The 21,786-nt window shown below is 40.3% G+C and overlaps 1 protein-coding gene across 4 annotated transcripts in view; it reads left to right on the top strand.

The window, feature by feature from the left end:
* Positions 1–21,786, top strand: part of NOL4 (nucleolar protein 4) — a 192,437-nt gene that overhangs the window by 95,074 nt on the left and 75,577 nt on the right. For all 4 annotated transcript variants that reach the window (XM_033080852.1, XM_033080777.1, XM_033080933.2 and 1 more), the window contains one exon: positions 16,689–16,972. In XM_033080852.1, the coding sequence (XP_032936743.1) occupies positions 16,689–16,972 (284 nt within the window). The remainder of the gene's footprint in view (positions 1–16,688; positions 16,973–21,786) is intronic.

The following is a 21,786-nucleotide window of genomic DNA, read 5'->3' as shown; positions in this document are numbered from 1 at the left end:
TAATTTTTTATGCTGTTATCCATAGTAATCTGAATATTTTTGTCTTCTCCAGAGGTTGTTTATCAGATCATGACAGCAGGTGGCTATTAGGAAGATGAGAGAAACACATGCATCCCAAATGGCAAAGCTACATTTTTTGTATTTTTTTAGATTCCAAAAATCAAAATATCAATACCAATAATGCCAAAATTTCAATTGCAATTTTCAATAGAAAGTTATACAGTAGAAATCCAGTGTTTCTGTTCTGTTGCCAGAAGAGTCCACTGGAAGCTTTACAGGGGATAGGTGGATGAATGTGAGCTCAGGATATGAGTGATTGATCTTTTTCACATGTAGTGTATTTTATTTTATTTTTGTAAAATCATTCCTGAAAATAGATTATTGTGTGGATCCCTTTAATGGTCTCTCTGTAGGTGAATAATCGGTAATTTTGAATTTGTTGTTTCTCTAGTTGTTATGATTGAAATTGTTTTCTGAAACATCCTGAGGAAAAGACAAGTGCTGTATGTGTGGTTTGATGGCAACCACTGATTGCACCTGTGATTTGTGAATGCCTTCAGTCAGCAGCAAACTAAATGGGATCTGATCAAAACTATCATTTGGAAATTCAAGTCCAAGACCATGACTGTTGTGATATTCACTAATGTCCTTCCATTCTGCTCTTTACTACTATGTAAACTACTGAAGATTGTTTTTAATGGCTTCTATTGTGGTTACCACCTGGTGCATTAACAGTGTCAGTCCTTTTTACTGTCTGTAAATGCACTGTCAGCATACGTTCATGTCTGACACAAAAGCTCACACTCTAATCCCTGTATTTTATCTTAAATTCCTGCATCACCAGCTGTGGTGTTGAGTTTCACAGGGACTCCTAGTGTAGGGATCTCTAGAAATTGCACGTTGCAGTGCTGAAGTTAAAAATAAATGTTTCTTGGGAAAACAGGGCACTTGAGAATTGTATGATGACATCTGCATAAAAGGGGCTTAGTGTCAGTGATTTCCAGTGGTTTTCACCACATTATTCCACTGGTTTGGCATTTTTTGAAAATATTTCAAATTAGAGCTGTCCCAGGTGTTCTTCAACAAAAGAAGATAATGTTGAAAATAAAGCAGTTCTCAGAAAATTTTCATCTTCAAAGGCTGCTTGAGTGATCCTAAAAGGTTTTGGACCAATCTTTCAAAAGCTTCCAAGACCATTTTTCCTGGGGTAACATTGACCAACAGGATCAGGAAGTAGAAAATCTGTATTTAACTGTTTGCATAAAGGGAATGCCAAGAGTATCTCTCAGGTATTGCAGACTTTTCTAAAGAAGATGATAGCCTTAGACCATTTTCAAAATGCTCCTGTACTGGAGCTGCTATATTTCACACAGGGTAATAAAGAAAGAGTTTTTCTTATAGAAAGACTGTGCTTTGAGTCCTCCAAAATATTTTTATTCACTTTTGTAGAATCAAAGTTGATAGCTGTTTCTTTGCTTAGACAGGTGAAAGTTAAAATCTGAACTGACAATCTATGTATTTTGAGCAATGCACCTGTGTCAATAGCTTTTTGTATGCTGGAGCCTGTCACACTAACTTAATCAGGGGTAGTAAAGTAATGCTTCCCCCAGATTGTTTTTTGTAATTTTTTCATTGTAATTTGGGGACCAATTAAATATCTAGCTCTGAAGCTTTTGATGATTCCTACATACATAATATTGAACAGTCTCAGCAAGCTGCCCTACCTGGATCACCAGGTGCCATCAGCAACAAACCTTCATAATCAAATTTGTGCTTGGAGTGCAATTAATAGACTTGATTGCAGTGTGTTTGCCATTGACAGCTCTCCCTTAGGTTGTTGGGGGGTTTTTGTTGTTGCATTGGTTGTATTATTTCTTCTGATGGCAGTTATTTGCAGTTGCAGAAATGGAAAAACCTGCTTGTATTCTGTGAAAGAGAAAACACTAGGCATTTCACTCTTTTGAGTGTTGATCTTAATGTTTGCTCTTACATTGGATATAAAAGATAAAGCCTCCTGCACAAGAGCATAATAGCTATTAGAAATAACATTCTAATCGTGATTAGCATTGAACTAGGTGTTTCAGCATGTGTGACTTTTCTGCTCTATCCAGGTAAAAACTTTCCACCCAGAAGAAATGAGGTTAATCTATTCTCATATCCATTTTCAGATCCATGTTCTGCTCCTATAAATTTTTAACTTAGCTTTTGAAAAACCCAGTTCCCTCAGACATAGTTTGTAATAATTATTTAGGAAGGAAGGGGATCAGTTTATGAAGGAGATGCTAGGAATTGTGAAGTAATGATCTAGGATTTGAAAGAATTTGTCAGAATTCTGTTATTTTGAGGGACATTTGCAGTTTAACTAAGCAGAAAAAAGATTATTAGAAGTGTTGTTCGTTCTCATCATTGCCTTTTTGCAAACACTATATTTTCTAAGTTTTCTGGAAGCTTGGGAACAGGTCTGCCATACAGCTGTTTGTCGTACATCTGTTTCTGTTTCTAATGTGCATTTCAATTAGATTAAAGTAGCTATACAATGCTGATCCTTTCAAAATATAAAGCACACCAAGGGCCAAATAATCTTGTTTACAGAGTGAAAAGGGAAAACAAATTATAGATCAGAGTTTTAAATATCTTCATTTTTGCTTCTCTATTTAAAATAGCACCAAGGATATCTGTGAGTGCTCTTGCTCTAGGCTTCCCCTTCCTCTCTAAGCTAGCTTTGCCACGGAGAAAATAATCTGTGGACAGAATTCTTGGTTTGCCAGGAGTAGCCTGCTGGTTTCCACACACAGACTGTTGAGCCAGCACAGCAATTTTTTTACAATTCCATGCTGCCCTTTATTCTCAGTCAGTTCCATATCATAAGGAGGCCAAGTAGGCATTAGACTCTTTAGTGAGGTTTTATTTTTTCCCTTTTTAGTGCTCTTACCTTTAACAACAATTTGTACAGAAATAGTTGAAATTTTAGTAAGACTAGGACTAATTTGCTGCGATTAAAACATCCTTAAATGTCACTGGCAATGGTGCCTTATCAGTAGCGTAAAGCACAGGAAAAAAACACATGCAACAAGTTACAAAATAGTATTACGTTCAAGAACCTGTATGTTTCTGTTGGCGTTAGCTTCCCAGAAAGGAAGAGTGAAATGATGATCTTCATGCAGAAGTTTTCAAGTGCAAGAAGGTTTCATTTTTTAATCTTTCATTTCCAGTGCTGTTCATTACACGATCTCATACTTGCTCTGTTCCCCACCCAAGCAGAGTCCACTGGATAGCACTGGGAGGGAAAGTTTGAAACAAGAGATGCATTGCTTAGTCAGGTGGTTTGACAGTGAAAATTTCAAATCCACAGCTATGGTGAGGATTAGCAGTAGATATGCCAGAACTATCTGTCAGATCCTTTGGGATTTATGAAGCTTCTGAGCTCTGAATCATAGTTACTTCGCCTGCCAGGAATATTGTGACAACTGACCACCTAGCAAAATCATTCCTCTTTTGTATTCAGATACCTCATATTCTAGTCCCTTTTTAACCAATGTGTAACCAAATTCTCACCTATATTTTGGGAACCGTGAAAAAAAACTACTGACTGATGGAAAAACCATGGTTGATTCTTTTTTTTTCCCTCTGAAAATAGTTTGTGCAAATGAAAAGGCATGTTTTACTTTTGTCAGTCAGATTGGAAATCAGCATCTATAGGATTATGAGGCAAATTGGAATTTAAAAGTGGTGACTCTAAGGAGGGCAGAAGAGACCTTCCTGTAGTGTCAATATCTCATGGGAACTCTGTCATCTTCTGTGCAATACCATCCAACTGGTGTCAAATTCCTCACGTTGTGGACATTTGTGGATAGAGTTTGCAAATCTGCCCTTTTTTAACCCAAGTTATATTACATATTTCAAGAGTCTTCTGACTTGGGCCATACAGTTCTTTAGTAGGAAGGAACATCAGCTGTTGTACACTTCTAAACAGATTCTAAAATCTTGAGTATGATAATGCCTTTACATCTCACTTGGCAGTTTTGGTATTCTCTACTTAAGACAGATTTTTAGATCAAAGAATCATCAGCACTGCTTATTTTTCTGTCTTTTAATTGTAGTCAGCATGCTAGAGAGGCTCCAAATAGGCTTATGTCCATTACTTCAGTGGCATTATTTTTGTGTTCAGGTAGCATTGCTGACTTTTTTAGCACTGCTGACTCTCAGCACCTTTTGCATTCTTTTGGTGGTGTTTGGGCTGGCACTTAAGCATGGGAGATGCTAAATTGGTTTTGACTTACACTTGATACAGAAAAAAATACAGTAGGAAAGGTGTAATGGGTATAATCATTCAAAAATGGTTAGCTAGATGAAGAAAGGCCAAGTTTATTATCAAGTGTTGTCCTGTGTGACCAAAATAGTGTTTTTATTTAAGCAGTGAGGAGACCACTTATTGTTGTTACCCATGGCACACTCAAAGCAGGAAACAGTGATGTACATTCTACCATGGACATTTATAAGCATTTTAAAGTGGCAGAATCAAAAGCAAACAGAATTGAAACAGGACATGTAATTTATATCCCTCAGACATGCTTATTTGCTGACATTTGTAATAGCAGCTTTCCAAGCTCTGGAGTTCATTGAATTTCTAAATTTACGGTTTATCTGTAATAGAGTTGTATATTTGACTCACAGAGACTCTGTCTCAGCAAAAACATTAATTATACCAGAGCCACTAAATAAGGAAAGAGCAACCCTTATGGAGTTCTACACTTGTATATTTACAGTTCTGACTTCTCAGATTAGCTAAACATCCACTTTCCTAATATATCGGGGAAGTTTTAATTCACTGTTGATAACACTAGGACTGCATAGAAGAACAAAGGCTGTAGGTTCCTACTTCCTACCCCACATACTTTTCTTCTACTTCTTCCCAACTGTATGTTTATAACCTATTTTTAAACTGAGTTTCTGTATGTGAATATCAGAGGCACTTGTTTTATTTTCTGCTGAGGTAGGAAATTTTCCTGAAAGCCTCTCTGTTAATGTGACTTGAGACAACTGAGTGGAAAGGATCTGACAGAATTGTTCCAGAGGGAAAAACAAATGTTTTGCAAAAAACTGCTTCATTTTACCAACATTATAAAATGAAAACTAGGAAAAAAAGAAAAGAAAATCATAGGAAATGTTTTCACTTCTAATTTTGTGGAGTTTTCATGTCCTAGCTTTTAGTATGCACTTGTAAGTAACAATAAAATTGCTTTCATTTAAGTAATACAAATCTTTAGACTATACTTTTCTGTGGGAAAAACAAACAAACAATAAAATTAGATTGTAATTTTGAAATCCTGAACTGCAGAGTGACAAAGATGATCATGAAGAGTCTAATGAGTCTGAACTATTTGTAGAAATATTGTTGCTGAGAGTTATGCTGTCAACTCAATTGAACTATTTTTGTTATTATAGAGGTACTCAAAATATTGGACTGACAGGGCACTTTTATCTCCATTTCTCTTTGTTTTGTGTGCCTAAAATAGCAATTGGCAACTACTGACAATGTGTATAAATTACAAATATAAAACAAAGCATGCTTGCAAGTCTTCTTCAAAATAGTTCTAAAATAAAACTTGAAATACAATAATAGCATCTGTTGAAATTCAGCACAGCTCTTGCTTTTTGTACATCTAAGAATGTATTCGTATATTTTCCCAATTCCCTCTTGGTTTTTTTCTGGTTGGTTAGGTAAGATTCTTCCTTATTTCTACTCTGTTGTGGTCATCTAGCGACAAGCACAATATTAAAAGATATGTGATTTCTCGTATTTCAAGAGGAGACTTCTGCTAAGCTCTCTGTTTGGAATATAGCAAACAGGCAAATCCAGCAATTTTTACTGTAAAGTTTGGGGGCCCAACTCAGAATGGGGGTTAAATGTTGTTAAGGGCATATGAAGCTCAAAGCAGCAATTTCTGTTTATTCTTATGGTTTCTCCCTCATTTCTCTCCCAGTTTTACTGATGAAGGGGGTATAATGAGCCTTTCCATAGCCTCTGCCCTTGTGGAAGACTAGGCAGCAATTTGCTGAGGAGATGCAGAGCTGTCAAGCAATTACTTATTTTGCTTGTGCTCAGGGCTTCACCCTTCCTGAAAGAAACACAGGCTGACATCACTGAACCCACTCAACACACTAAAACTGGTGGGGTATATTTTAAAGGGTTTTATTAAAAATTCCAGATTTGGGGGCATCCAGTCTGCATAGAACTTCTTCCACTGACTCAACTCGATCTCTCCTCTTTGCTTTTGTCTTCTGGCAGATCCTGATGGAGTAAAATTCAACACTGCACACCCACACTAGATTCAAATGGCAGATAAGTTTAATGTAATTCCTTTCAGCCCCATTTCAGTTGCAGTTTTGGCACCAAACATGCACCTACATATTACTCTTTGTCTGTTACTGGCACGGCACCAAGTTCTGCATGCTGCCAGGAACAGTAGCAGCTGCTGCTTATGCTAAAGCATAAGCCTCTTCCTGCTGGACAAGGAAGAGGAGAGTGCAAAATCTCTTAGGTTACCTCTTTTTTAAAGAAAAGGCTTCACATTTCTCCCTTTCACAATACGTTGCGGACATCTCAAACATCTTTGTTGCCGATGTGTTCTGTGCAGGGTTGGAATTTTAGTGACCTTCAAACATAAGAGTCCTATTTGCCTCCCTGATCCCTATTTGCCTGCCTGTCTCCCAGCCTTCCTCAGTTCCTACCTTCTTATCAATAAACTGCTCAGCAGTCTGGAGTTCTCTTTGGGATGAGCATGAGACAATACCTCTGGCACCACCCATGTGCTGTTGGGCTGAGAACTTGTTCCTGCAGTGCTTGCTCAGAGATGGAGCTCTAAGCCACACTCTTGGTGCCAGATGACATCTTGCCTGTCAAATATCATCTTCTATGAGTAATAAAAGCTTTTAGAAGAATTGAAGTTTTTCTGCATAGAGAACTGCTGGATAGAGTCTTTGCCATAAAAAGCACCCTGGAGGTTTCTCCAGAGTAAGGGGAAAACTAGGGATTTTTGTCCCCAGAGGCAGTAAGGGCTCTGTGTTCTGAAGTGTAAATGCCAAAGAACAAGGACAAGCTAGATACACAGTAGTAATAAGGCCACTGTGCAGCCAGTGAGCTTTCAATTTGGTTGTTTATGTGTGCAGTACCCTCCTAATAGACATGCTCCTTCATCTCCTTGCTGTGCATATGCAGGGACAGTAGCTCTGCAGGCAAAAAAAAAGTAAGCATGCAAGTCACTCATGAAGCTTTATAAATGAGCCCTTCTATAATGCTGTGACTGACAGGGCAGTATTATTTCTCTGATAGTTGTTGATGTCATGGAGTGGCAGTTGTTCACTGCTCTTTTATTTAACATTATAATTGAATAAAATAGCTTCCTGTTTTATGCCTCCAACAAGAAGAGATGTTTACCCATGGAAAATTGTGAATTACTGAAATGTTTGTTTAATACTGAAACAAGATTTACAGCCTGGCTAATGCTGATTCCACTATGTATGTGCATGTGTATCAGATTTACTGTGTTCTTGTTGACAAGGCTAAGGATCAGTTTGCTCTGTTCCTTTTTTTTTTCTTAAACTCATGTAGTCAGTGGTCGTATAAAGTAGCTCCTGTCCTATTCCTCCACCACTGAAAATAGCAGTAAGGAATTTGTTGATAAGCATCACTGAAATGGATGGACATTTCAGATTTAAATTCAGTGCAGTGAGTTCCATAGCTGAATTCACAGAAGGCAACACCATCGGAAAAGCATATATGTCAAAAGGAGAAAAATAATTATTATTGTTATTAAGGTTAACTGAAGAGAGCAATTAAAACATATTCTTGTAGCGGACCAAATGCAGTCTGACTGGGAATAAAGAGACTGAGCTCTATGCACACCACCCTGCTCTGTCCTCTGGAAAGGCTCTTGCCCATCTCTTAATTCCTGTTCTTTGTTTCCTTGATACAAGACAACGGAAACAGAAATAGTGACAGCAATTTTTTGAGGAGCAGAGAGGGAAGAGTGCTTGATATTTATACTTTGAGGTTCAAAGAAAGACTGGCTACTTGGAAGGAAATGTTGAGCATTAGCATGTAACTAGAAGCCACATCCTGCCCAGGAAAATTGCATTTAAAATTATTAAGGGCTCAGCAATCCACAGGAGGAAGAATTGTACATGCTTGCTTTATTCTCTTCTCTAAACATCTCCTAATAACCACTGATTAGAAGATAGGTTACTGGATTAAATGGATTTTTTTTCTGACCAACTATGACCATTCTTACACTTTATGAAATGGGAAGGTCTGAGATCACCTTTGTACCTCCATTAATTCAACCCTTGTTCGATATAACAATGTGAAAGGGAATGGAGATGATGAATAGATAGAGTTGATTTGGTCTGGCTTTTACGTTATGTATTGAACTTACACTTCAAACATGACTTGTGTTGTAAATGAAGCATAACCAAATACATAACTGTGACAAATTAGTATTAAACAGTCCTTGTGAAAAGTGGTGGGAGTGAAATGTGTCCTTGCCTTTTTATCAGTTCATTTAGAAAAGTCCCTACAATATTTTACACTACAGAAGTTTCTGTGAGTCAGCATTGTACACCACCTTTTGTCTGATTCATGGTGCTCCTCTCCCAAAACTGCCTGCTGTCTGTTGTCACCAATAGCACGTTTTTCTCGTTAGTCCCCACTAGGAAGGTTGCCTTGGTGTTGTGGAATTGTGGAAGGAATGTAACTAACTTAGTTTATAATGTTTGCTTATGCAGCATATTATTTTCATTAATGTTGTATTTTAACACAGGAAAATAAAGCACATGCACTGTTGAAGCCAAAGGTTAAGGAGACCAGCATAGTAACTCAAAATTGGTCTTGACTCTGCCACTCGTTGGTCTACAGTACTGCCTCTTGCAATTGACCATGTTCAAATGGATTGGATTGCTAAGGGTGGTGCTTTCAAGATCTGGGATGATGGTATCCAGCCCAACAAGATTAAAGCAACCTTCATCATCCAGGATTTTGGTAGACAATCTCTAAGCGTGGGTGTTATGACAGCCTGCATTTGCACAGCAAGAAGTTTCAGTCTCACTCATCCCACTCAGCTCATTCACTTCCAATCTCCTCCTTTTAGAAGGAACAGTTACCCATCTTGCTGCTCTCAGAGATGCTCTGTCGACAGGCAGCCCACTCCAAATGTTCATTTAACCTGAGTGCCTGTTACCTTGGAGTTTGCAGGCATCAGTGTCTGTCTGCATGTGGGCCCTCTCCCATCTCTGTTCTTCAGAGCAGAACAAAGTGGCCCCAACAAGTGCCTTGTTCTTTTGATGTGATTAATTGGACTCATTGTTACCAGGAGTGGTTTTGGTTTGTAGGGTCACCTTATGCACTCAGACTGTCTCAAAATAGCCAGAGGTGTTGCAAGGTTAATTGCCTTTCCCTTGTTTTTGGCTGGTTCCTAAGTAGGATATCTGCCCTTTGAGTGGAGCTGAAATTCTTTGTGGCTGTATGATTGCAGGACTCTGCTACACTACTACTGTTAGCACTAAAGCCCAAAGCTGTGCATTACTGACTAGTAAAATATGTTTCAGGTAGCTGAAATCTCAGCTGTATAAACTGTTGAAGCATGTTCTAAATCTTAATTGCATTCTCACCTGAGAGGTAATTGGAGAGAGGGTCAGGATAGATTCAGAGATTTGTCTTCATGTAGAATGGCTTGCTAACTCATTCCTGACTTACCTGCAAGGAATATGAAAATTCTGGGTGATTTAGAGTGTGAAATTGATAGCTAAGAGATCCTTTAGAACATCTGGAGGTTTTTTTCTCAAGGAGATAAATGAGAGTATATATTTGTACCTTGGTTAGAAATTCACAGTACTTCAACAACACTCATATCAGAGTTCAGATCTTACATTTCTGCTCTCAGAAGACAAGTGTTTGATGAACTTGTTATTCCAGAAAGATTTGGTGCACACTTCATCTTGCTTTCCTTATTGAAAACAGTGTTGAGCATTTGACATATTTGGTCTGGAGACATCTCTTTCTGGGTAGAACAACTGTATGTTAACTTGTAACAAAAGAATCTCTTATTCTAGCTATATATGTTGTTTGCCCACTCATAAATCTATACATTGCTTGGTAGGAGAACATTCCTATACATTAAGACCTAGTTTCCTGCTCTGAATCAGAATGTCCTTAAAATACCACCAGCTGCCACTGATACCACCTTGCAGAATCCAGGGGGTACAAGGAAATTTGGTTTGGGCAGAGATTTAGGCTATGATAAATGTGATTGTCTGTGGTAGATAATTAAGTGAAAGAGGCAATAGTTGAAACCATCAAAACTCATACTCAAGGCATCTGTTTTCTTGGGCTTTCTTTGGCATTGTCTTTTCTTCCTCCATTTCCAAATTTCCTTCAAAAGCAGGGAGAAAAGCTAACACAGTGATGACTGAAATGAGCTTGGAAAGTTCACAGCAGGAATCTGGAATTCTCATGTGTTCAAAAATAAAGCTGGTGTCACTTTGTATCTTGCTGGTCTCAGTGGGATCTGGAAGGAGGAACTGGAAGCTGTAATGCAATGTGGTAAGACATTAACTTGAAGTAAAAAAATTACTGTAGATCTTGTTTTGAGAATTAGAATCATAGAACTGTAGACCAGGATTCCTCTAAACCAGGTTACCCAAGGCACCATCCAGTGTGTCCTTAATCACTCCCAGAGATGGGGCACCTACAACTTCTTGTGGCAACTTTTTCCAGTACCTCAGTAAAGCTTTTTTCTAGTATCTAATTTATACCTACTCTACTTCAGTTTTAAGCCGTTACCCCTTGTTTTATCGATTACTCTGACATGGAGAATAGTTGGACTGAAGGTGTCCAAAGGGTGTTGAGATCAGAGCACAGGATCAGTGTGGAGCAGTGTGCAAGGTGGAAGAAGGAGGTGTTGGCACCAAGACGTTTAAGAAATATTGGTCCATGAGTGAGGAGTATGTGCCTAAGCCTAGAGAGTGCCCTATGCTTCTGCAAGAAGGTGGTTGCTGCCTGACCCAAAGATACCTTCCATCCCCTCTTAGTTTTGCTGAGGGGTGATGCTCTTTAATCCCTGGAAGAGGATCTCTGCATAGGTGAAGAAGGCCCCAGTTCACTGTTTTTAGAAGTGACTAAGCATTTTGCAGACAGACTCTCCCTTTTCAGGCTTAAGTAACAAAACCAGTTGTAGATTTACTTCCAGTCTTCCAGCATTCTGGGATAAGGGTTTGACAGCTGCACAGTTCTCAAAGACATGTCCTGCTCTGAGCAAGCAGCATTTGATGGTTGATTTTCTGTCATTGCTGATAGTTGTGGATAAAAGCAGTCTTGGGCGGTGATGAAGATGTAAGTTTATCCCACAGCCTCTTTCATGACTGCCCCAATACCCAGTGTAGGGCGTGGGGCTCCTTTGCTCCCCTCTTTCTCCATTCCAGTGCCTGTGGCAGCCTTCTCTGGAGGTCTTTCCATAAAATTCACCCTGCAGTGGTGGTTCAGACAAGAAACAGGATGTGAAAATGTGCTGCCCTTGCCTGAGTTGAGTTTCATACTGCACTCATCAGCCAGCTGTGGGAAGGGAAGCTGGAGTGCCCTCTGACCAGCAGTAGGGCCAAAGTGAACCCAGAGACTAATGCTGTGGTTTGCTGAGCCTGCTGTGGGAGTGCAGCTCTGCACTGGGTTCATGGCTGCTGCCCACGTGCCAGGCTGGGGTGCACCTTGCCTCTGGGCTCCTCATCTCTATGGAGCTCCCAACAGGCAGGGGCCAGTGGCCATAGCTGGACCAAGCGCCTTCTTCCCTAAGCTCTCCCCAAGCCACCGTGTCTCTGCCTCTGCTGGATGGAGGTGAAAAAACACTTGGTAAGAGAAGAGGCTTTTTCCATTAACAGTTCATTGTTGCTGAGGTGCTGTGGTACGTGAAGGTGAGAAAACTGTGAGCAAACTGCTGGTCCTGAGGCTGTCTCTGCTTTAGGTGCAGCCCCACTCACCAGCTGCACCCGCCACAGAGCGGAGAGGAGGTCTCACCTCCTGCCCCTGGCAGAGGCACTCACCACTGGGGAATGTGGGCTCCAAGGATCTATTCTTGCCCCTTGGCATCCATGTGATGCCCGTGAGTGCTTGCAGTGCCTGCAGGCCCAGGAGTGGTCAGGAGGTGCTTGGGCTGTGGTTGCCTGTATCCAAGGATGAACTTCACTTTTCCTCTCCTGGGTGAGAGCCTCTTGCCTTTTTCCCCAAACCAAGTCATTCCTGATGTGTTCTGTGTTTATGATACCTTCTGAGAAACTCTTGTTTTAAAGTAGCCTTATCCTTGGCAAAAATAGACAGCTGCCCCGGGAGGACGAATGTACTAACCTTGTAATCTGGTTACCTTGGTAACATCTGTAAGGAACTACTGCTGAAGCACTTTCTGGTTTTTATTCATCTCTTTTTCTTCATTTCTTTTATGGAAATACATATTTCTGTTTACTTGACAAAAGTGTGATCTATACCATACCCATTGTAGCCATTCTCCTGACCATTACCTTGACAAACAAGTTCCCATCTCTAACAAGCAAGGTTAAATGACTGTAAAAAAGAAAAAAAAGACTTTATAGTGGAAAAAATGAGATTTGTTGTCAAGTAACTAAGCTTTTGCTAAGAAAAGCAAAAATCTTATAAAAAATTTTCAGAGTACTATAACGCTTGATCACATTTAGTCAACAGGAATTCTTTTGAGTGGTCATGTTTTTGAACAAACATAAGATTATTTTTTCTTCTGTGTTGTAACATTCTCACACATTTGTAAGATTTAGTTGTCAACCATATGTCATACAGGGCAACAAAAAAAGAAATTAAAGCATTATTGCTAGGCAAAACTAACAGCTGTGCTTGAGAATTGGCTGTTGCTGGATCTAACTCCTAGCACAGTTCTCATCATTCCCATTCAGCTTTCTGTGTGCTGGTAGTGGCTGCTCTGCCCTGCATGAGCTGGGACACTTGAGTGCCAGCACACAGAAGTTCCCGAGAGATCAGACTTGTGTGCTGTAGGGAAGTGTCCCCACCTTTTAGGTATTTCTTTGTATCTTCTGGTTACTCAGTTGTTTCTGTCTTTTGCTGCCAACAGCAGGGAATTTTCTGACCCCTTCAAAGGGAAGAACATCCCTCACTCAGTGCCCCATTCAGTAACTGATTTAATTAATTTGAAACTAACTGTCACTTGTTAAACTCTTAATCAAGAAGCCAATTATCTATTTACAGTCCTAAATACAATAGTAATCAAAGTATTTCTCTGTTAAAAAAAAAATAAAATCTGGATTTCTTTCTGTTATCTCAGAGCTTTTAAAATATATTGGTAATATGTCTATTTTCTTTTTAAAAAAAGTCTTGGAATTCAATTTCCTATTTTGGAATAGTAAAACTGCTTATTTATTTCTGAAAATATGTTTAGAATTTTAACCTTTTTTATGTTTTCTGGCCTTAAGTTTCAGGGCATGATAGAAAGTTTATTCAGGACAAATCCTGCTCTTTTTATTCACTTACATAGCTGAAATCCTCAAGCAGCATTACTCTGTTACAAGTTTGTTTGGTGTACACATTTAAAAATCTTATTCTATGAATGTTATGTCTTTTGTTGTATATACATTGGTATTCCTAAAAAGTGATGTAAAAGTGATGCATACCAAAGCATAGTTTGTTTTTTTTAATTGTAGCCATTAGTTATACAGCTGTTTTAGAACAACAAAAAATGTTCCTTAAGTAAAATTACAGTAGTTTCACGAATACAAGCCGCACGGATTATAAGCCACACCCCCGGTGCCTCGACAATGTTGCTGTCTTTGTCAATAGATAAGCCGCACCCCGAATATTAGCCGCACTTTCGTTCGTCGCGAGAATCCGTGCGCAGCTTTCACAAATTGGCCAATTAGTAAGAGGATCGCGGCATAGCGGGCTTTACTGGCTCGGGGCGGGGCCAGGCAGGCTCGGCCCGCTCATGGTTGCCGACGGGGCCGGGTGGCCCAGCTCAGCGCCACGGCTCGGCGGGGCTGGCCGGGTGGTGCTGCCGCCGCCGCCGGGCTCGCTGGCCCCCCTCTCCCGTCAGCACCGCCCCGCTGCCGCGTTCGCTCGCCCGGCTGGCAGGGCTGCCGCCGCCGGGCTCGCCGTCCGCCCCGCTGCCGCTTTCGCTCGCCCCGCGCCGCGCCTCGCGAGCGCCGCGCCCGCCCCGCGCCGCGCCCGCCCCGCGGCGCTTTCGCGGCTCGCGGTTCGCGGCTCGCGGTTCGCGGCTCGCGGCTCGCGGCTCGCGGTTCGCGGCGGCGCTTTCGCGGCTCGCGGTTCGCGGCTCGCGGTTCGCGGCTCGCGGTTCGCGGCTCGCGGTTCGCGGCGGCGCTTTCGCGGCTCGCGGCTCGCGGCTCGCGGCTCGCGGCTCGCGGCGGCGCTTTCGCGGCTCGCGGCTCGCGGCTCGCGGCTCGCGGCTCGCGGTTCGCGGCTCGCGGTTCGCGGCTCGCGGCTCGCGGCTCGCGGTTCGCGGCTCGCGGCGGCGCGTTCGCGGCTCGCGGTTCGCGGCTCGCGGCGGCGCTTTCGCGGCTCGCGGTTCGCGGCTCGCGGCGGCGCTTTCACGAGCGCCGCGTTCGCTCGCCCCGCCGGCAGGGCTGCCGCCGCCGCCACCAGGCTCGCCGGCTGCCCCCTCCCGTCTGCACCGCCGCCGCGTTTCCTCGCCCTGGCCGGCACTGCAGGCCCCCGCACCGCCGGGCTCCCCCACGCTGCTGGCCCCCATTTTGCTGGGCTTCCCCCGCTGCCAGGCAGCCCCACCCGCCGGCCTTCCTGCTTCTGCCATGCTCCCCTGCGCTGCTAGCCCCAGTTCTCCCGGGCTCCCCCGCCCTGCTGGCTCAGGCTCTGCCGCCCGCCCCCGACACTGCTGGCCCCGCCTCTGCCAGGCTTTCCCACCTCTGCCGGGGCCGGCCGGGCTCCAGCTTGGCTTGGGGCTGCCGCGGGCTCTCACTTCCGTGTTGGCAGCTTTTAGAATTTTGTTAATAGATTAGCCGCCCCGGAATATTAGCCGCACTTCCGGGTTTCCACCAAAATTTTGGTCAAATTGGTGCGGCTTGTATTCGTGAAATTACTGTATTTAAATAATTCCTCTTAATCTATATTGTTATGAAATTAGATTTTTTACAGGTTTGCAAAACAAAGAAATATTTAAAAATATGTTCCTATTGCATGCCCAGTCCTGTATATATTTATGTCATAAAAATGTCTTTTGAGTGCAGTAAAAGAACAATGTATGATAGCTTGTCTCTGGCTTTCTAAGTGTTTAATTGAATTAGCTCACTACCCATTTATCCACTATTTTCTTCTCTTTTAAAAGTCTCATCTGAGAGTGGTGAATAGTTGTTTTTACTGTAATAATGATGATGAGTCAACAATTCGATTAATCATGTAGTTAAAGCATGAGTATTTCTGAGCACATCTGTTAAAGGACATGTCCTGATGGTTTTTTTTAAATTCTTCATGTGTATAAATGTGTTTGCTTCTTTTCTAAGCAACATGGAAGTTGTTTAGAAGGGCCCAAAAAAATTGGTGTATTAAGGTGCTAACATATTAAGATCTATCTCATTCCATATCTCCATTTTCAATCTGGGTGCATTCCTGACTCCCCAGTTTTGTTTCCAGCTTCATAGTCTGCAATAAGTGAATGCTTGTAGAGCCCAGGGCAAGTGTTTGCACCATTAGCAAAGTGTAAATTGCCAAAAAAGAGGTGCTTTAGAGAACAAGAAGAGGGAAATTGAGTGCCAAATTCTGCTGCTATTTAATCCTTTGAAAAATAGCATGTTCTGCTAGATAGCCTGATGGCCAAAAGGTTGTTTGGAAGTAAAGAAGGGCTGAGTGGTAGCATAGGTGGCAAATTCCGGTACTGACAAGAACAGGATACACAAATCCATAAGTATGCGAAGACACATATTAATCATACAATCCAGCTGTGAAATCTTAAGGGTAACAGTAACACAGCCAGAGTTTTTGGATGGAGTTTAGTCCACTATTTATCAGTATTTTTAACTATATTACGACACACTCTGAATGAAAGAAGTGAATGGGCACCTGAACAAAATGAAGACAGGATCTTTGTTTCTGGAATCAGCTCTTCTAGTGTAATCTCTGCTGCCAGCAGTGAACACATCAGATGTATTTACACTGTATCTCTGCAAGAGGATATTTATGGATATGACATGTGCTGTTCTGCACACTTAAAACGTGAGATTCAGATTCTCAGTACTACGTGCACCTCTGTTGATTTCAGAAATATGTAATAGTGCACTAATGAGCACAGTATAAGAATCTAAATAGATCCACAGGCATACGGACAGACTGATTGATCAAGGCAGACTTTACCACTTTGTCCCTAGAAATCTTTTGTAATTATCATTTATGTACACAGTGGTACTATAGTGTCAACCTAGAAAATTTTGCTTTACTTAATAATATTTTATGGATTTACTTAAAGCTTTTACTAGAAAACATGGAGGAGTGTGTTTGTGCTTTTTGCAGAAATGTGCTGGTGCTAGTAATATAAACAGTTTTCATTCTGTTTTGAAAAAAACATTGTGAATACATAAATTATGTTTAAACTGGACAGAGATGATTATGTGGCGTGTGACTGAAAATATATCTTTTTTAATAGATGATTCAGCTGCAGAGAGTTTTAATGGCAATGAGACCGTGGGACACAGTTCCAATGCTTCAGGGGGAACACACTGCAGGGAGATGGCAGAAACCAACAGTAATGGCAAAACAAATCTGGAGCAGGATGAGCAGCCTCTGAACCTGAGTGACAGTCCCCTCTCTGCTCAGCTGACTTCAGAATACAGACTAGATGATCACAGCAGTAATGGAAAGAACAAATACAAGACTCTCCTAATTTCTGATCTCAAGATGGAACGGGAGGCAAGAGAAAATGGAAGCAAGGTAAGATGCTTCCACATGGTCCAGATATGAAGCATGTAGCTCAGAAAAGAAAAAGATTTGTGAGGCCTGACTAAAGGTTATTCCCACTTAATGTGATGTGTCTAATGTTTGTCAGATCATTACTTAGATGCCATATGTAGATTTGTATGCTCTGTTACACATATATAATGCATATGTACATTAAGTGTATGTGGATGTACATGGGTGAATACGTATGTATAGGCAAATATATTGTGCTGACACACAGGCAGAAATAGTCTAGTTCTCCATCAGACATGAATTTTATCAATCCATTTATTGAAAACTGTCTACAGTACTGATTTAAAAAATATATATTAAAATATGTATATAATGTGATACATATATATATAAATATGGAGATATATATGTATGTATATTTACAGATGGCCATCTCATCACATCTATTATGTATCTGTAGCATTTTTGTGATTTAAACACAGCTGGCAAGTAAGTGCCTCACAGCTACTCACTCACTCCCCTCTCTGCCTTGGTGGAGTCAGGAAGAGAATGGAAGAAAGGTAAAATTTATGGGTTGAGATAATACAGTTTAATCATTGAAATAAAGTATATTACTACTATTACTGCTACTATTACTGGTAATTTTAATGAAAAAGACTACAGCAAAAAGCAAATGAGGAATAAAATCCAAGAAACACAAGTGATGCACAATACAGTTGATCACCATCCACTGACCAATGCCCAGTCAGTGTCTGAGCAGTGACTGGCAACTCCCCAGAATTTATATACTGGGCAATATTCTCTGTGGTGCAGAATATCCCTTTGGCCAGTTTGGATCAGCTGTCCTGGCTGTGCTCCCTTCCAGCTATTTGTGTACCTGCTAGCCAGCAGAGCCTGGAAAACAGAAAAATCATTAACTTGGGGTAAGCATTGCTTAACATCAACTAAAACATCAGTATGATATCAATATTATTCTTATACTTAATCCAAAACACAGCACTATACCATCTACTAGGAAGAAAATGAACTCTTTCTCACTAAAAACTGGACAAAAATTAATCTGTATGAATGTTAAGTGTGTATGGCCAAGAAAATTCCTACCAGTGGATTATCATCATCTGAAAGGAACTGATTTGGTTTCTTCATGATTGTATTATGTGGGTACCTAACCTGAATTAAAACTGACAAGTTTGCTATAAGAAACTGTAATCCCCTGAGGGCTTTTCGCTGTAGTTTCTATTATGTGAGTAAGGAGAAGCAAGGGTGTTATTTGGTAGAAAAAGACAGATCTTATAGATTAAGTTAGCTGGCTTTCTAGGATGGTGTTTTTCATGAGGCCGTACAGTAGGGAGGGTGAAGAAATGGCATGCCATAGAATTGATCTTACTGGTCACAAATTCCTTTTTTTTTTTTTTTAATATGTGCTAACCAACTGGCTTACCACTTTTACAGCAGCAATAATAGGATGTGAATCCTGGATCCGAAGACTATTAATGCTAGTCACTAGCTTTCAGTAGCCTGACAACGTAGATATACTTTGAATGGGCACATTTTTTTACAGGCTTTGAAACAGGAGTGTTAAAATCCTTACACATACTTAGGGATAATACATGACTGATATCTAGAAAACAACTTTTAACCATGCTAAGGTTTTATCTCCTATCTTCATTGCCTGTGGAGTAAAAATAAAAACTTGTAGTGTTTTTGTAATTTAAGTGTCTAAGTTTTAGTGGGTAGAACAAAGGGAGACTAAATGGGAGATTGTTAGTCTTTCTCATGGCCATTAAGCAAATCATGTATCCCAACACCTTTTCCAGGACATCTTTATGAAAAACTGTTTATCTGTATGGAATACTTTTTTTCTCACAAACTTGTATTTTACAGAAAATAATCTGACTAGCTGTAGTCTCTGCTGTGTATGAATGCCAGCACTGGATTTACTCAGTACTTTGAGTTGCACAGTAGGTCCCAAATTGGCTGATATGAACAGTACCTTCTTTTGCTTCAGGGCAGATTGTTCTAATGAACCTTTTATAGGCCCATCACCCAAATATTGACAGACACACTGGCTCTTTAGCCTGAGGTATGTTGTTGCTTTTGCCATCACTCTTGCAAAAACACAAATAAGCTTGGCAAAGATGGGGAGGAGTCTTAATGTGAAACTCATTTATAGCTAAGACAAGAACATAGCCTAATGTTCAGTTTTCAATTTGAATCACTTCCAACTCAGATGCAAGAAAAAATTATCAAAAAGTGTTAAAAATCTATAATGAATTGAGATGACAATCAAAGCCATCCCATTCTTTATAAATTTTTAGAGTCCAGAATCATCCCCCACATCAATACATTCTTTCACACTTGCTGTCATCCCACCCACTCTATATTGCCAACAATATGCAGATTTGTCTCCTCTTTTTGTCCTAGTGAAACTCATGTTAATGCTTAGAGTTCATTTAAGTATATGATTAATTAGATATGCAGTAAAGATTATTTAATATAGAGTAAAGACTTCAGGAAGAACACAGTCCTGGGATAAACAAAATTTGTTAGAGATTTGTAAAATGAGTTACTGAAGGAAATATTTCATTTCTAAGTGAGGGAAAATATATTTCAATTATTGAGCTAGTAGAGGAGGAAGAAATACATTATGCTTCCTCCTACTTCTACAATGTCCATTTAACCTGCTCAAGATGTTATTCTCTTGGGATAGTCAACATGGTGAAACTTAGAAGCAAAGGAATGGAGCTAAGAGGATCTCTTTGCTGACACGTTCTGATAGATAATTTTGTATCTGCTGCCGAATTTGGTCAGAAGAAGCTGTTGAAATACAAATAGTTTTTCCAGCAAATTTTCTTTGAAAACAATTAATAGGAATTAGGACAGGGTTGTTTTTTTTTTGGAAAATGATTACAGTAATTTCACGACTGTAAGGTGTACCTTAAAGCGTAAAATTTTGATCAAAACTCGGAAGTGCGCCTTATAATCCGGTGCGCCTTATATATGGTCAAAGTTTGGAAATTTGCCGACAACCTGGAAGTGCGAGCTGCAAGCCAAGCAGCGAGCGGCAAGCCGAGTCATGCAGGGCCGCGCAGCTCGGCACAGCTCGGTGCGGCTTGCACAGCCCCACGCGGCTCAGTGTGGCTTGCGCGGCTCGACGGGGCTTGGCGTGGCTCACGTGATTCTGTTACTAATTTGTTGCTTTGTTGCACACGGATCCTCGCTGCAAAAAAAAAGTGCACCTTATAATCTGGTGCGCCTTATATATGGACAAAGTTCAGAATTTGCCAGCACCCAGAAGTGCGCCTTATAATCCGGTGCACCTTATAGTCGTGAAATTACTGTACTTCTTTGTGGAAGTTGCCTTTACAGAATATTGATCTTGTCCATATCTATTTGAAGCAATTATATGCGTACGCTATAAGGAAAGTTTGCTAAAATGGTGGTATCATTCTGCAGAAAATCTTGGATGTCAAAACAGGGATACTTAGCATTTCCCTAAAATCAGGCCAGAAAGACTCTGATAAATAACTGGGGATTAGATAACCCTGTGAACAACTACAGTGTATTATCTAAAGAATGCTCAGTTCAGTTACTTTCCGAATATGACTTTTAAAACTGGTGTTAGTAGCACTCTTTAAACAAGCATGACATTTCAGTGAACAGTGTTACTTTGAATCCTCAGTTCAGACAGTGAGTATGTATGGTAATCTCTTTTTACAAAAAGATCATGAGCTGAGTGCAGTGGAGAGGGTTGCCAAATTGTAACAACCTTAAAATCTGATCCAAAATGCTTTACTATTCAGGAAAATTTGTTGTGATGGGAAAAAATGGGTTTTCATAGTGTTAAATGCATATATATATATACATGTATGTATATGTGTATATATATACACTTTATATATATGCTTTTATTAAGCTTATATGACGGAACAGATCCTCCAATAAGATCTAGCTGTTCACAGTAGCAGAAATTTCTCCAACCATCTAAGGCTAAACTGAAGTTTGTGAAATTTTGCATAGATGCAAAAATATATATATGTAACTTAACTGGGCTGGGTCTTTTAATACAAAACACTTAGAAAGTATTCATCAGCAAATGCTCTATGAATTCAAATAGTGACGTGCACATATAAATTATTTGAGATCATTACTTATGTGTAAGCCTGCTGGATTTTTATATGACCATGGTGAAGTCTCTGTTGCACTGAGATTTTTTTATTGCTGATTCTTTTGTTCTTGCTACTTCCTGTACCATATATTTTATTTTGAAAAGCCATTATATAGCTTTATCTCTTCTTCATTATTTTTTCATTAAATACAGCAAGCCTACTCCTTTAAAATTATTTTGTCTCTTCTGCATTTGGATTGCAAGGTTTTTGTAATATAGTATGGGAAAACAGGCTTTTAAGCTCAGCAGTCATACTTACATTGTATCACTATTTTACCTGGATTAATAAATGGTTTGTTATGTCTCTATTGCAAGGGGCACTCCTAATATGCAAAAACTTCTTTGTGGAATTTCCCAGATAGACATATATGCTACTGATCAGAAATGCATAGGAGATGCATTAAAATGAGTTAATAAGGACAACACACGTGCCCATTTTGTGCAGATACCTACTAATTTCAAACTGTAGGTTTTCTTTCTTTCTGCCAGACAAAATTTCTGATAGAAAGTTGGACACCTCAAGTCCCTCTGGATGTATGGTAGGCTAAGTTAATGTGCATTTTATTTAGCACAAGTGTGTAATTGGCTTCTTGAAGAATTGCACAAGATAAGAAACTTTTCCTTTAAGTCGGAAAAGTAAAGCATAGCTTTAAAGAGAACAGTAAAT

This window comes from Catharus ustulatus, chromosome 1 (genome assembly GCF_009819885.2).
Source record: "Catharus ustulatus isolate bCatUst1 chromosome 1, bCatUst1.pri.v2, whole genome shotgun sequence".
NCBI lineage: Eukaryota > Metazoa > Chordata > Aves > Passeriformes > Turdidae > Catharus > Catharus ustulatus.
This window is presented reverse-complemented; position numbering and strand designations above follow the sequence as displayed.